This window comes from Balaenoptera physalus (genome assembly GCF_965194825.1).
Source record: "Balaenoptera physalus genome assembly, chromosome: 13".
Lineage (NCBI taxonomy): Eukaryota > Metazoa > Chordata > Mammalia > Artiodactyla > Balaenopteridae > Balaenoptera > Balaenoptera physalus.
The window spans coordinates 15,367,562-15,382,458 of NC_138892.1; the positions used below are offsets into that span (position 1 = coordinate 15,367,562).

General features: G+C 44.7%; 1 protein-coding gene across 9 annotated transcripts in view; it reads right to left on the bottom strand.

Moving 5' to 3' along the window:
• ABTB3 (ankyrin repeat and BTB domain containing 3) overlaps positions 1–14,897 on the bottom strand; it is a 313,346-nt gene that overhangs the window by 97,642 nt on the left and 200,807 nt on the right. For all 9 annotated transcript variants that reach the window (XR_014252553.1, XR_014252554.1, XR_014252555.1 and 6 more), the window contains exon 3: positions 7,573–7,777. Coding sequence is in view for 5 of the 9 variants with exons in the window: in XM_082420980.1 (XP_082277106.1) it covers positions 7,573–7,777 (205 nt within the window). In the remaining 4 variants the exon portion in view is untranslated. The remainder of the gene's footprint in view (positions 1–7,572; positions 7,778–14,897) is intronic.

Consider the following 14,897-nt stretch of genomic DNA (forward strand, 5'->3'; position numbering starts at 1 on the left):
TGAAGTAGGAATGATTATTTTTTGTGTACAGCTAAGAAAACTGAGGCCTGAAGCATGTGATCAGTAGAGCCAGTGGCAATCTAAGGGCTGTCTGAGTTGACACTGGCTACATGGCTCTTTGGGCCGAAAGCCAGAACATATAGGTTTCAGACCCAGCTCTGTTCAGTTCTGCAAGCATTTATTAAGCACTTACTATATGCTATCCACTGAGCTAGGCCCTGGACACTCGGTGCATCCTGAGGTGGTAGGAAAGGGTTCTTGGAGGAGGTGATGCCTAAAATGAGTCTTGAAGGCTGAACTGATGGGGGTAGTGAGATGACGGAGCAGAGGGGAGGCAGTGGCCCAAGAAGAGGGCAAAGCATGTGCAAGGCACTGTGGCACTGCCTTGCAAATCCACTGAAAATATGCTTATGACTCCAGAAAAGTCCACTCATCCCTCTAGGCCTCAGTTTTATCATCTTTGACTGGAATGAAGCATGTTTGACACGCCTGTTCTCAGCTTTCTCTTGACTTTAAATTCCGTATCCAATGATGGAACAGTCCTTATTTTGTGAAACAACCAAACACCTTTTGAATATACACAGAAAACTAAGATTGGAAGGAAATACCCCGTATGGTCTCAGTGCTTATTCCTGGATGCAGAGACTATGGGTGACTCAAAGTTTCTTCTTTAAAGTTTTTGTGTACTTATATTTTATGTAATAAGTGTATTAGTTTTATATCCTGTAAACATTCATAAAGATTACAAAAAGATTCTAGAGACTAGGGATGAGGCTTTCAAATATTATTTCTTTAAAACCATAGTCCACGGACAGCAAGACAGACTAGCGAAGACAAGCACAGAGCAGGGCCTGACGCCGGGAGTTCAGACACTAGTTCTGCAACGTTAGCTGCATGACCTGGGCAAGTTAATCAACTCCAGTTAAGTTAATGTAACCAAAAAAAAAAACAAAAAACCAACAAACTTTCAAGAAACATAGTTACCTTCCCTCAATGCAAGCTACTTTGATTTTTTTTTTTAATTCAATTCTACTTAATTTTTAAAAAATGCAGGTTATAACCCACAGCATCAGGGGAAAGGGCTAAATAGTATTTTCAGCCTTGTGGGCCATTTGGTCTCTGTCACAACTAACCACAAGTGCAAAAGCAGCCATAAATAATATGTAAACAAGTGGGTATGGCTGTGTTCCAATAAAACTTTATAAAAACAGACGGTAGGCCAGGCTTGGCCTGTGGGGTATTGTTTGCCAATCTCTGCACTGCGTTGGTTTAATGGCCCATTAATGGGCTGTAACCTACAGTTTGAAAAATATTGGGATTAGAGTTGCTTTTACCCTGGCCAGATGAAATAAATTGCAGCAACGCTCATGTCACAAATAGATCATGTTTTAAAACTTTGTTTCTTAAGTTAATTATTTAGAATTCAACATGCATTTGTTTTTCATTAGAACCATTTATATAATGGTTGGAATTCCAGGCGAGCCCACAAAAGCCCACACATAGCCCTGCAGAAAACAGGTCTAATATATAAAACAGGTTCTCCCACTCTGGGTTGTCCCCATTCATCCATTGACTATGAATTTCTCCAGGACCCACTAGCAGTGGGTGGACATTTTAGGGGACTTTTGTGCCAGATGTGACCACTGCCCTCAAGAAGGTGAGAAAGTAGCATTCTTCCTCTGGGGAAAGGCGTTCTGCACTGCTGCTTAAGATGTCAGGAAAAAACAGTCCTCCTGTCTCCTCCTTCTTGCTGTTGAGGTTCCTAGGGTGTCAGCCCAAGCAGTCTTTATGTTGGGGAGTATTCACTGTGGTGTGTAAGCCAATCAGTTGTGAGCTGTGTGGCTAATAATGGTCAAAAGTACTGAACTGTGCAAATGATTCACTTGTGTGTTATTTATTTAAAAAAAAAGTAAAGTAGAAGAGTGTAGTGAACCTTTGTCAACTTTTTTGGGTGCCTGGAACCACTGATGACCTTACCGTTTGGAAAATTTCCCATATTATTATTCCATAGTTCAACAAGGTAGAAATTCACCTTTCCAGACACCCCTGCTACTAGGGTGCAGGGATGGGACCCAGGCTCCACTGATTTAGAAGCAAGTGGTGTGACAGAGATGGAACATGACAAGAGTGGTAGCAGAGACATTCAGCTTTCAGGGGTAATGGTGACAGAGGCCCTGCTGAGAGTGGCCAAAGTCCAGCCTCAGTGGTGTAAAGTCCAGTGTCTATGGCTCTGGAGCAATCCTGGGGTGCAACTTGGGCACTGTTCCAGGTTGTGTGGGCTCAAAGCCTGCTTCTCTAGCTTCAATGCCCTCCAGAAGTCTTCCTAAGCTCTACTAAACATGTAGACTCATGGGACCATCATAGGCCACACTTGTCCTGCTTGACAACATCAGACGTTCCTTTTACTGGGAGTCTTTACAACAATTCACCCAGCCGTCTCAGAGCTATCTTCTTCCCCGGTGACACTCAGGTGCAAGGAGATAAGATCTAATTGGGTGGTTGTGAGAACTGCCCTGCTTTATGAACCCCAATATCTCTTGTAACAACTCCACAGAAGTAGCTTCCAAGGTCCCTGCAAGGGACATTGCCAGTTATAAGGATCAAGGAAGCCCAAAGCTCTGGAAGTACTATACCAAGTACTATAAATACTTGGTATTTATACCAAGTATCTATACTACAAGGCCAGATCTAATGTACCAACCTAGGGTCATTCTGACCATTAGCAATGTTGCTTAGTAACACAGTTGACTTGTAATTTTTATCACGTTTCCAGGGGAACAGAGCTAGAAAATTAACCCAACGTCAAATTCTCATGCAGGAGGGGAAAGGATTTGTTAACCCTCTGCCTACACTGGGCCTCCCAGAGGTTTTCTTTCTGCTAAACAGGTTCAACTCTTGCAACTAAGCATTCCTACTAGTAGTGCTGCTTGTATCAAGGATACCTCTGCTCACTTGTGTTCTGATATACATTCCTTGATGGGAAAGAATGGGGAAGGGTTATAATTAGAAGGCTGGAAATTTTGCATAACCCTGGGTATGTCTGTTGGAGTATGTTAAAATTTGGATATCACCTGTCACATATTGATGTGCTGGGGTGATCTTTTGGGAGGGTTTCTTAGAAGATGTATTTGGGTACCATTAACTTCTAATATCTGGTATGTTTGCTTTATTAACTCTATTTCCTCAAGTGTAAATTCTTCCATTTGTTAAGATTGTTCTGTTTCTTCCATTCATTTTCCTCAAATAGTTGGTGACTGGTGATTGTATACTCATGTTTGTGGTTGAGATTTCCCTGGTAGACACAGGGAAACAGATGTCTGCCACATCTGTTTACACAGCTCTGCTTACAAAAGGGGTGAAAGCTGCCACTGCCTAGATGTAAATTCTGATTTGTTTCCCATGAGACTCGGGGAGAGTAAAACTACCTAATTGTCTAGTCTTCTAGGTGAAGCTGATCTCTGTTCCTCTCGGGCATTACCAGTTACTCCAAGCAACAAAACACTCCTATTTATCCTACTCTTTTTAATTTTATGGTGACAAATTACTGAAATCATTCATGGCCAAACACATCTAGGAATCACTAGTATTTCCAGTAATGATTTGGGGCAGGGAAATTTTGTCATAGATTTAAGATGATTCTATTAAAAAATAGTAGTAGCTTCACATGACCCCTATCCTCAAAACTGAGGTGTTTACATTTATCATTACTATTTGGAAAATAAATAGAGCCTAATCATAATCGTACAAAATTTATCTGAGTTTTTGTTTTTTTTTTTCCCTAAATAAAGTATCTGAGGGACTGAAAGATTTCAGAAGCTCAAAAAATAGTAGCCAAAGTTCTGGAACAATTTAAACTACAGAAATTTTATACTGGTACTGAGCTTCTTCAAAACCCCACAATGAAAAATGAAGCTATCCAAAACCAATGTAGCAACTGGAAAGCTATGCCCACATGAAAGAGTCAAATGGTATACAGAGGCCTAGTTCCAAGTACTCCAGCCAAGAAAGGCTCTTCTGACAAGCAGAGATGGTTTGGGGCACAAAACAATCTGTATTTCAGTCAACAAATATGTTCCAGGCCTTTTGCTCGGCGTGGACAAAAAGCACATAATATTCAGCTCCTGTTCTTGAAGAGTCTATGGAAAACCATATAAACACCATGGCCTTACTTGACTTTGCCAGAACAGAGATAGAGAGTCAAGGAAATGTTGTTTGATTTGGGGGGGAAAAAGAAGACAGAAAGGGAGAAAAAAAACAGCTCCAAATTAGAATCCTACCTCCCACTGGAAACGTCTTGTTTGTAAGTTTTGGTATGAAGCTGCTGTAAACACTTGGCTGGAAACAGAGTCCCCTCTCCTCTGAAGCCCTTCCCTGTGTGTTTTCAGATGCTAATAAATATCAACGCCCAGCCTATCATGGAACGGGAAGAAACAGCTTTTCGTCTGGAAGGAATCATACCCAGGCTTCTTTTGGGACAACGATAATAACATTTTAGAGCCAAAAAAGAAAAAGAAAAAGAAGATGTATAATATCAGCTCCTTTTTTTGGGGAGGGGGGTGAGGGGAGCTCCCCTTGTGCCAGGCATGGCACTGGATGTCTTAGCTACAGTATCGAATTCATTGCTTACACCGGTCCCAAGAGGCTGATTTTGTTCTCATTTCACAGTTGAGGAGAAGAGTTTCAATAGGGGTGAAATGACTCATTCAAGGTCCCAGAACTACAAGAAGCAGAGCCGGGATCCAAACCCAAAGGGCGATCTGACTCCCAAATCCATACTCTTTCCAGGGGACCAAAGTGAACAGAGCTCAAAAAATGACAAGTTCTTTCTGTTTTGTGTCGTCCCCTGAAAATTCAGCCAAGGAGGAATACAAAGACCGAGATAATTGACTCTGACAAACTCTAGGACATGTTCTCTTTGCTCGGCTCCCCCTTGCAGCTCATGCCTCTTTAAAACTTGTCCCAGAAAGTTTGGAATCCTTAGATGGTCTCCCTAGACATACAGCCACTTCAACGACACTCTGAATCCTGAAATAGATTCCGGAAGGGAAGATGGAAACTACGTAACAGAAAATATAACGGGAGCCATGCAACTGTGTTGAGTTGGGGGCAGGGGGTACGTCACATGATGAGATGTATATTTTAGAAGTTTCAGTCTGGTGGCCATGAGGATGGAGCTGGTCGGAGAATATTAAGCCTCCCGTCCAGGGAGACCATTTAGAAATCAAATGCAGTAATAGCAGTAAGAGGAAACGAGGGCCTGAACCATGCAGTGAGGCAGCAATCTGGGGAGGAAGGATTAGAGGAATGGGAGACGGCACAGACGTAGCATCAGTGAGACCTACTGACCAGTTGGCTGTAGGAAGGAGGGAAGGAGAGGAAGGAGTGTGGGGCGAGTCCCAGTTTTCTGACCGAGGTGACCGGGTTGATGGTGATGCCATTCTTAGAGACTGGGGTGGGGGAAAGGAGGAACAGTCGGTTTGGGGGAAAGATGTTGGCTTTAGTTTTGAGGTGGTTGTGAGCATCCCTGATGGAAATGTTCCATAGGCGGCTGGATCAATGGATTTGTCCCTTCTTTCATCCTACAAATATTTACTGACTTTGTGATGTATACCAGATGTTGAGCTTGGCATTAGGTGTGGCGTGACAACCAAAACAGATGTGTTCTGTGCCCTTACGAAGCTCACAGGCAACAAACACACACACACACATTTGCTGTGTTGGGCAGAAAAGAATAAGGTGCCCTGAGAAGAACCAGCCTGAGAGTGTGAGACTTGACAGTGGAAACTGGAAGGCTGAGCTGGATCAGGTTCTGGAGCTCAGAGGTGGTGACGTCTGGCTGGAGATGGAGGGGGTGTCATCTGCATAGAGGCGGGAATTGAAGAGTGGCGGGGTAGGTGAGTCAGAGAAACTGCCCTATTCTACAGGCTGCTGGGGTAGGGATGGGGGCTGAAGAACTAGGTACCCCAAAGGCCAAGGCCAATAGTTTCCATCCTCCCAGCCATCACGATTCATACTCATAGAAAGCAACGTCTTGGTGCATCTGACTGAGGTTGTTTTCTGCCCAGGGACCACGGGCACGTTGCCACCTCTCCACTTTGGGCATATTTGGCACATGAAAATATGCACACGGCACCCACTGATTTGGCCTGGATGGCGGGAGACATGAGTAATCCTCTGATTAAGTTAATTCCAGACTGGATTGAAATATTGATGCTAACTTGGGATTAAAAAAAAAAAAAAAAGAGTCGACTTCTGTCTCACTCATCCTGCATCCTCTACTCTAAACTAAAAGCCAAGAGACATGGTTTAGGAGCCCAATTAAGCCCGATCCATCCTGGCAGAAACAGAGCATCCAGTGAGTGTTTCAAAACCACTTGGAACCATTTAACAGAGGAAAGTGCATTGAGCCCAAACTGGGAGTTGTTCAGCTATTTGTGGATAAGATCTCCAACAACAATAATAAACGGGAACATTTATTGAGCACTTACTACATGTTGGGCACTGTTCAATGCATTCAATCTTCAAACAGCCTTATGAAGGATTTATTCTTAGGACCCCTATTTTGTAGATGAAGAAACTGAGGCACAGGGAGGCTAAAGGCACTTTTCCAAGACACCCTGGCTTTTAATTGGAAGAGCCTGGATTTGAACCCAGAAGTCCGGATCACAGAGCCTGTTCTTTAACCACTCGATAAACAGCGTCACTACTGCAGTAGTTAGAGTGAACAAGCCTGTGTACACAGGAGGAGGGGCCTGATTTGTGAGATGCTGGGGGGAGATGTTCCCTTAGGAACAGGTCCACATCTCTGTGGACCTGTTCCCAGGGGAAGAGGGGACGCCTCCAGGCAGCCTCCTTTCCTGATGGTGGTTTGGATGCCTTGCCTCTGAGAGGGTGAAACCAGCCTCAGAAAATCTTGGGATTTTCCAGGTAGACGGCAACCTGGAAAGCGCTTAGTGCAGCTGCTCATTTACAGATGTGGAGGCTGAGGCATGGGGAAGTGGGCGGATGGCGCTGGGGAGCAGCAGAAGCCAGGTCAGAGGGAGCTTCCTCTTCCAGGGAGCCCTCCCTTCCTTCTCTGCCATGAGGATTCTGCTTCATGGGAACTGCTGTGCTGTCTCCTGCCCACATGAGAGGCCCACTTCTGGCTGAGCAAGTGTTATGGTTTCCCCCTGGAATCCCCAGGGCAGACAGGATGAAATGAAGATAAAACATCTCCCACCCAAGGAGCTGGTATCCCCCTAAGCTGCCTTCACAAGGAAGCCCCCTTGCACTGCAGAGGCCTCATCCCTCCAGATTTGCAAACCCTCTCTTCTGACCCAGGCCACTTTTATCCCAAACTGGACCAGCCCCATGCAAACCCATTTCAAAGATTCCACCCAGGTCTCTGATAACCCCTCAAGGTCATCTAGACCCCTCCGGTGAGTTTCTGGAAACTGGGCAGTTCTGACCCCCAGCATCCCTCTCCTCCCCCACTCCTGTACCACCCTGGAGGCAATACCTACTCACCATAAGGTGGTGTTGGCCAGAAGGGAGCCCCTCTCTTTGGCCATCCAAAGCCAACACAAGTCTTACCTTTCCACCTGGAGGTTGACTTTGGAGGGCTCCACGTTGGGATTTTCCCATTCCATCTGCGGGCAGTGCATGAAATAGCAAAGGGTGTACAGGGCCTCGGGTTCCCAGTAGAGTGCCCCCTGCTTGTGGTGCAGGGGGGTGCCATTGCCATGGTGCTTGGCGTTGAGGGGCTGCAGGTGATGCATTGCTCGGGACACCAGGTCACCTGTGGACAGAAGTTAGATTTCAGATCCTTCAGGCAGCCAAGACTTGCAGAGAAGATGTGCCTGGAGATCTCGGCAGAGATTTCTATCCTGAGATTCCCTCATTCAATGGGAGTGGTCCCATGAGACCTCCAGGCCACACATCAAGCAGAGAGGAAAGCATTTGTTCATTCACCACATGAATGTCAAGGGCTTACCAGGTCTGGGGTGCTGTTTCAAGCACAGAGGGCGGCTAAGATAACTCCAGTCCTGCCCTTCTGGGACCCATTGTTTCTAACAAGTCACAGAAAGCCCTTTGTATGTGTCTGCTTCCGGCCTCCCTCACCTTGGGACACACCCTCTGTCACATCCTCTGCTGTAACCAGCACTGCCTTCTTTGCAGTCACAAGAACTGTCACTTGCCTTTAAGCCTGGGCATACACTATTCCCTCTATCCAGAACATTCTCTCTCTCCTCTTTTCCAGGCTAACTCCTACTGATTATCCAGGTATCGGCTTATATATTAATTTCTCCAGGAAGCCATCCTGGAATCTCCCTCACTCCCCTGTGTCTCATATCACACTGTACTTTCTTGGGTACAGCATTTAGAGCAATGTGTCACAATATTCTTTTTCTTTGTCAGTTGTTCCCAACAACAGCGACTCAGTCCTAAATGACACTTATTATGCGATAGCACAATTCTGAGCACTAATTCATTTGATTCTCACAATACCCTATAATTAGGTACCTTTATAAACCCATTTTACAGATGAGGAAACAGAGGCTCAAAGAGGTTAAATAACTTCTCAGGGGTGCACAGCTATGAGCAGCAGAGGGAGGATGTGACCCCAGCAGTCTGGCTCCAGAATCCATGCACTTAACTGTGCTCCTTGAGGGGCATGTTTTACTTTTCTCAGCACTGGCAAACCCTGAGAACACTCTGATCTTTCTCACGCTTTCTCAGAAGGAAACCAGCCTTCTCCTTAATCAAACCAAAGCTGCATGCTCCCAGGTTGGCCATGGAGGGAAGATCCTCCTGTGGGATGCTGGCTGGGCCTGAAGCCCTGACTTTTCTTGGCTAAGATGGTGTTTCTCAAACTTGGATTGCTTGTAAGCGACCTTCATGAGTGTAGCTGTATCCAAACACCACCCGTACCATTATTCACTTAATCTTCAATGGACTCCTTTTGTTTTTTAAAATACATATATCTAAAAAGGAAACATTATGCCACTGCCATAAACGGAAAATCAGTATCACCTGCCATAAACAGAAGGTCATTGTGAAAGTTAACTTGATGAAAAGGAAACAGTGTAATTAATTTATAGCTGAATTCTGGTCCTGCTTTCTACTGTTATAAATAACAAGTGAGAGAGTTGTTAGGGGCTCATATCAAGTGGAGCCTTTCTTCTGAAAGCAATTAGAATTAAAATAGAATTTAAAAGAGTCACTCCCATGACCAATGTTCTTTAAGGCACTGCCCCTGTCCAACTGGAAATCATCTCACGCACAGTGGGAGGTGTTGCACACTTGGGGAGACACTCCTCTAAGATATCTGTGATGGTGAATTTTATGTGGCAACTGGGCTAGGCTACGGTGCCCAGTTGGCTGGTCAAACACTAGACTAGATATTGCTGTGAAGCTATTTTTCACATGGGATCAACATTTAAATCAGTAGATTTTCAGTGAAGCAGATTACCCTCCATAAGGTGGGTGGGCCTCATCCAGTCAGTTCAAGGAAGGCCTTAGGAGAAAAGATAGAGGACCTTGAAGAGGGAGGAATTCTGCCTTCAGACTCATGACTGAAACATCAACTCCTACTGGAGTTTAAAGCCCCCATTCCCAGTCCTTCATTGCCCAGCTGAAACCAAGCCTGCACAGCCCACCAGTTCTCTGCCATCCAGCTGTACTTTTTTTTTTTTTTTTGGCTGTGTTGGGTCTTCGTTTCTGTGCGAGGGCTTGCTGTAGTTGCGGCAAGCGGGGGCCACTCTTCATCGCGATGCGCGGGCCTCTCACTATCGCGGCCTCTCTTGTTGCGGAGCACAGGCTCCAGATGCGCAGGCTCAGTAGTTGTGGCTCACGGGCCCAGTTGCTACACAGCATGTGGGATCTTCCCAGACCAGGGCTCGAACCCGTGTCCCCTGCACTGGCAGGCAGATCCTCAACCACTGCGCCACCAGGGAAGCCCCAGCTGTACTTTTTAACATGACACTTTATACCTAAAATCCAAACCCAAGAAAGTGAGGCTAAGTGAGAGGCAGGAGTTTCTCCTCTGAAGGCCCAGGGCCTGCCTTCTAGGTTCCCATTTCCTATCTGAGGAAAAGGGCCACTTCCTCAAAAGAAGATTGACAAGGAGACCGTTCACCCCCTCTGTGGGAGTGAGACTATGGAGATGAGGTCTCACCTGAGGGTGGAAATGGCAAATATTCCCCTTTCTCTTCCATGCCCATGGCAGACATGCTTAGTCAATCACAGAGCCCTTATCCACTAAGCATAGATGCAGCCTTAAAAATCCTTCTTGAGGCAAGATTCCAAGTGACCACTATTTCTGATAGGAGTTGTCAGAGGAAAGGAAACTTCTATGTTGCCAGAGTCCTAAGGCCTCATCAAGACGACCTAACCAGAGTACAATCCACTAAGCTTAATATCCGAACAGTGATGCAGGAGTTAAACAGATAGCAGTGGGGTGGGGTGGGGGGAAGGTTTGCTTCCCTACACCCCTCTGCCTCTTATCAAGCCTAACCTAGAGTCTGACCCTCCTTCTCTCCATTTGCCACAGCAGGAAAATATATGCAAGAACCTCAAAAAAGAATCAGAGAAGGAAATTCTCTTTTAGTGGCAGGTGGGCAGGGAAGATCCCCAGGGGACCTGCAGATGGAAAATGCGGAGAAACATGGCTCTACATGAACAACAGTCCCAGCTGCCATTCATTGAGCGCCTACCCTATACCAGGCACTGTGAAAAAGCACCTCACATGCATTATTTATAATCCTCACAAGGCTCTATAGGGTATGTTTATATTATTTTAGCTTTAGAGCAGTGATCTGCAACCAGGGTGATTTTGCCTCCCAGGGGATGTTTGGCAATATCTGGAGATATTTCTGGTGCCATGTCCGGGGGGCTGTTACTGCATCTAATGGGTAGAGGGAAGAAATGTTCTTAAACATCTTACAATGCACAGATCAGTCTCCACAAGAAAGAATTTAGCCCAAATGTCAATAATGCCCAGGTTGAGAAATCCTGTTTTACAGATTAGGAAACTGAGGCTCAAGGTCACAAGGCAGAGATAAGATTCCAATCCGGGTCTGTCTGACTGTAATGTCTGTGCTCATCACCCTACACTGACCTGAGTCCTTCTTTCAGAGACATCCCGCTGCATCTGTGGCCAGCTCCAAGTCTATGATGGGGCCATTTGGCATTATGGAGCCAAGGTGTTAATGTATGCTCCTTTCCCTTGATTCAGTAATTCCATTTCTGGGACTCTGTCCCAATGTTAGAATCCAAAATGCAGCAAAATCTTCATGCACAAGGATTTTCACCCAAACCTTATTTACAGGGTCCAAAATTTGACAAAGAAACAAATGTTTGAAAATCAGAGCGTGGTTAAATAAACTCTGGTATGTGATAAAACTTATGCAGTTACTAAAAATGTTTACATAGAGGGGCAATAAATGATGAAAAGCTTTGTGTTAAAATGGTAAGTGGGGAAAAAAGTGAAATTCAAAACTGCATACAGTGTGATCAGGATTATGTTATTAAAAAATATGCTCTGAGTAAATACCAGGAGGAAAAAAAAAGCAAAATGTTGACCAAGGATTTCTCTGCCTAGTGGGATTGTGGGTGACATTCCCTTCCAACTTTTCTGTCATTTCTGAATTTTGAATTATGGCATGTGCTATTTGGTATTATCAGAATAATAAGCTTACCGAGGTGGTGTTTAAATTTCTTGTACCTTCCATCTGGGGTCAGGTTGGGGTACACTTAATCTGTTCCAATATTGCTTCTCTTTTATGTTTTGGTTTTTTTGGCCAGGAGGCATGTGGGATTTTAGCTCCCCAACCAGGGATTGAACCTGCACCCCCTGCATTGGAAGGCGAAGTCTTAACCACTGGACCACCAGGGAAATCCCCCTCTGTCTTTCTTGAAAGCACTCATAAAAAAGCTCAAAATAAGAAAAATCAAAATGGAGTGGAGATGAGAAGAGGATCCATGTTTGGGGAAGTGCATCACCCCTCAAGTTCCCCAAGACCCTGGGAAGGCTTTGGCCTTGATTGGGCTAACCATCTCCTCAGAGCATCGTTCAGCTCACGCTGCGTTTCCAGGTCCCCTGCTTTTGCTTTTGCTCTTGTTGTTTTCTCATCTTAGAGTGCCCCCCCTCCCCCGCTTCATCCTCTCAACTACTGACGACCTTCAAGGCTGTGATCAAATGCCACTTCTTCCCTGGAGCCCTCCAGGATGCCACAGATCAGAATCAACTTCCCATTCCCCTGTGTACACACAACACCTGCTAATAAAGTCTAACATGCTACTTGTTTAATTCAGACGTGTTTTAAATGCCCACACATCTACTTCCCCTACTGAGCTTCACAGGCAGAGACATGACTCACTCATTGTCCTGTTCTTGGAGGAGCAGTGTAGTGTAGTGGTTAGGGACAAGCTCTCTGGAGTTAGACTGTCTGAGTCTGAGTCTCCAACCTGCCACTGACTAGCTGATGATTATGACCTCTGTGAATTTGTTGTGTGGATTAAATTGATAACATGTATAAAGTACCCAGCACTGGTTTCTTCATTTGAAAAATGGAGATAATAATAGTGCCTAATGCATAGTATGAAATGAAGCAATCGTAAATCACTTAAAGCACCTGGAATAGGGTCTGGCACATCCTAAGTGTATAATAAGTATTCAGCACTATCTTTTACTTTGTATCATCACATCATCATCATGACCACCATCATCATCTTCATCATCAACATCTTTTCCATCATCATGACCACCATCATCATCACTTTCATTATCATCTTCATCATCATCACCATCATTTCTATCTTCATCATCATCACATCATTATCATCATCATCATCATTGTTATCAGCCGAGTCTCTGGATCAGAGGCCGAAAGGATGTCTCTGATGAGGGCTGGCCACAGGAGATGGAATTGGCACGGGGATTCTGTAATCACAAGCTCCATTTTAAATCCCACTGTATGTATGTGCTATCTGCTGCTTCACCTGTCAGCTTCATGAACCCAAAACAATAAATCCACTTGTCACTAGCTGCACTGAATTTGGGTGTCTGGAGTTTGGTTCTAGGAACCTACTTGAGAACCCGCTTATAACCAGGTTTTCCAAATGTCAGCCATTTGAGAATCAGCATCATGAATTCTCACATATCTGTGTGCCGCAGGTACAATTTATTTACTTAATATTTTTCTTTAAATTGGCTCATTCTTTCACACAATAAATTCATTTTAAAAGGAAACTTCATATCAGTGCCATAAAAGGAAAACCAATATTTTTCTAGTACCCGTGAAAAATTCATAGCAATTAAAAATAGAACGTGTTTTGCATATCACCTACAATCATCTCCCATGCAACCCTTTGGGAAACGCTGCTCTAACCTGCCAGACTCAAGCTATCAGTGTAGCTCCCTCTAAGCTGTCTTCCTGCATGCCAGTGTGATCCCCCTGAGACAAAGGGCTGCACATTCCAACATGGGCTCCTTCTGCCAAAACCTATGCTGTGACAGCACCTTCAATTCCTTCCCCGCTCTTCATCCTCGGTCAAAGACCACTTACTATATAGTACGTTTTCAAAACCTCACACAACCCTGGGGTAGGAGGTATGATCACCCTCTTTTCACAGATCCCTGGGGATCCGAGTGATCACGTCACTTGTCCTAGGTCACACAGCAAAGATAAGGAAGCCAAGGCACTCTCCAGCATCATAAACTGTGGTTTAACTTGCCTCACTGAAACTCCTCCCCTTGAAAAAAAGAAAGACCATGTATAGCCCAGTACAAAGTAATGAGAGGAGATTTGTTTTAAAGGAGGAGGAGAGCTGGAGAAACAGGGATGGACAAGGGAAGACTGAACTCTGGGTCCAGCAGGAAACTTACCATTCATGCATTCATTCATTCATCAAATATTTATTGCATCCTACTATGTGCCAGACATTGTTCTAGGCACTGGGGATACAGTCAATGATGTTAAAAAAAGTCTGAGCTCTTATGGGGTTTACAGGCTTGGTGAGGTGGACAGAAAATAAACAAATATATAGTATGTCAGGTGGTGCTAAGTGCTATGAAGAAAATTAAAGCAGGAAGTGTGTATAGAAAGCAGTGATGCAGGGAGGGTTAAGTGAGTGGGGCTGTCATAGGAGGGCCTCTCTGAGGAGGTGACATTTAAGCAGAGGCCTGAATGAAATGAGGGAGGAGCTCTGTAAAAATCAAGGGAAAATCTTTCTAGGCAGAAGGAGGAGCAAGTGCAAAGGCCCTGTTGTGGAGTGGAACATTCGAGAAATACCAAGAGGCCAGTGGCCACTTGACCACCTGAAAAGGTCACAAGTGCATTCTAGGGGCTGGAGGCAGCAGACCTTCTGAAAAGATCCCATTTGCATTCGAGAGACCCCCTTGTCCAAGCAATAAGGGCTGTTTTTCTTTCTGGTGACACCAAGCGGAGACAACCCAGAAACCTTTTTATGCACAGTTGTAAATTAATGGCCCCATTTTGATGAACTCATTGAGTGGGAACAACAAGTTCACAGTTTAGTGTGAAAAGAAAACAGAAAGAGGCATTTTTCGATGAAGCCCTCATTTTTTCCCCTTTAAACAGCAGAAAGCAATTACTCTAATTAATGACTGTCCAATGCAGTTTTAATTGGGAGCTTGGGGGCAAGGCAGGGAATGTCAGGCAGAAGGGCTGCAACAAGATCTTGGAGGATACAAATGTGGGATTGATGGGACCAAATGCAGAGTCGAGTAGGTACAGAGGAATGGGTAAAGAAGATGTGGTACATATATACAGTGGAATATATTACTCAGCCATAAAAAAGAACAAAATAATGCCATCTGCAGCAACATGGATGGACCTAGAGATTGTCATATTAAGTGAAGTAAGTCAGACGGAGAAAGACAAATATCATATGAA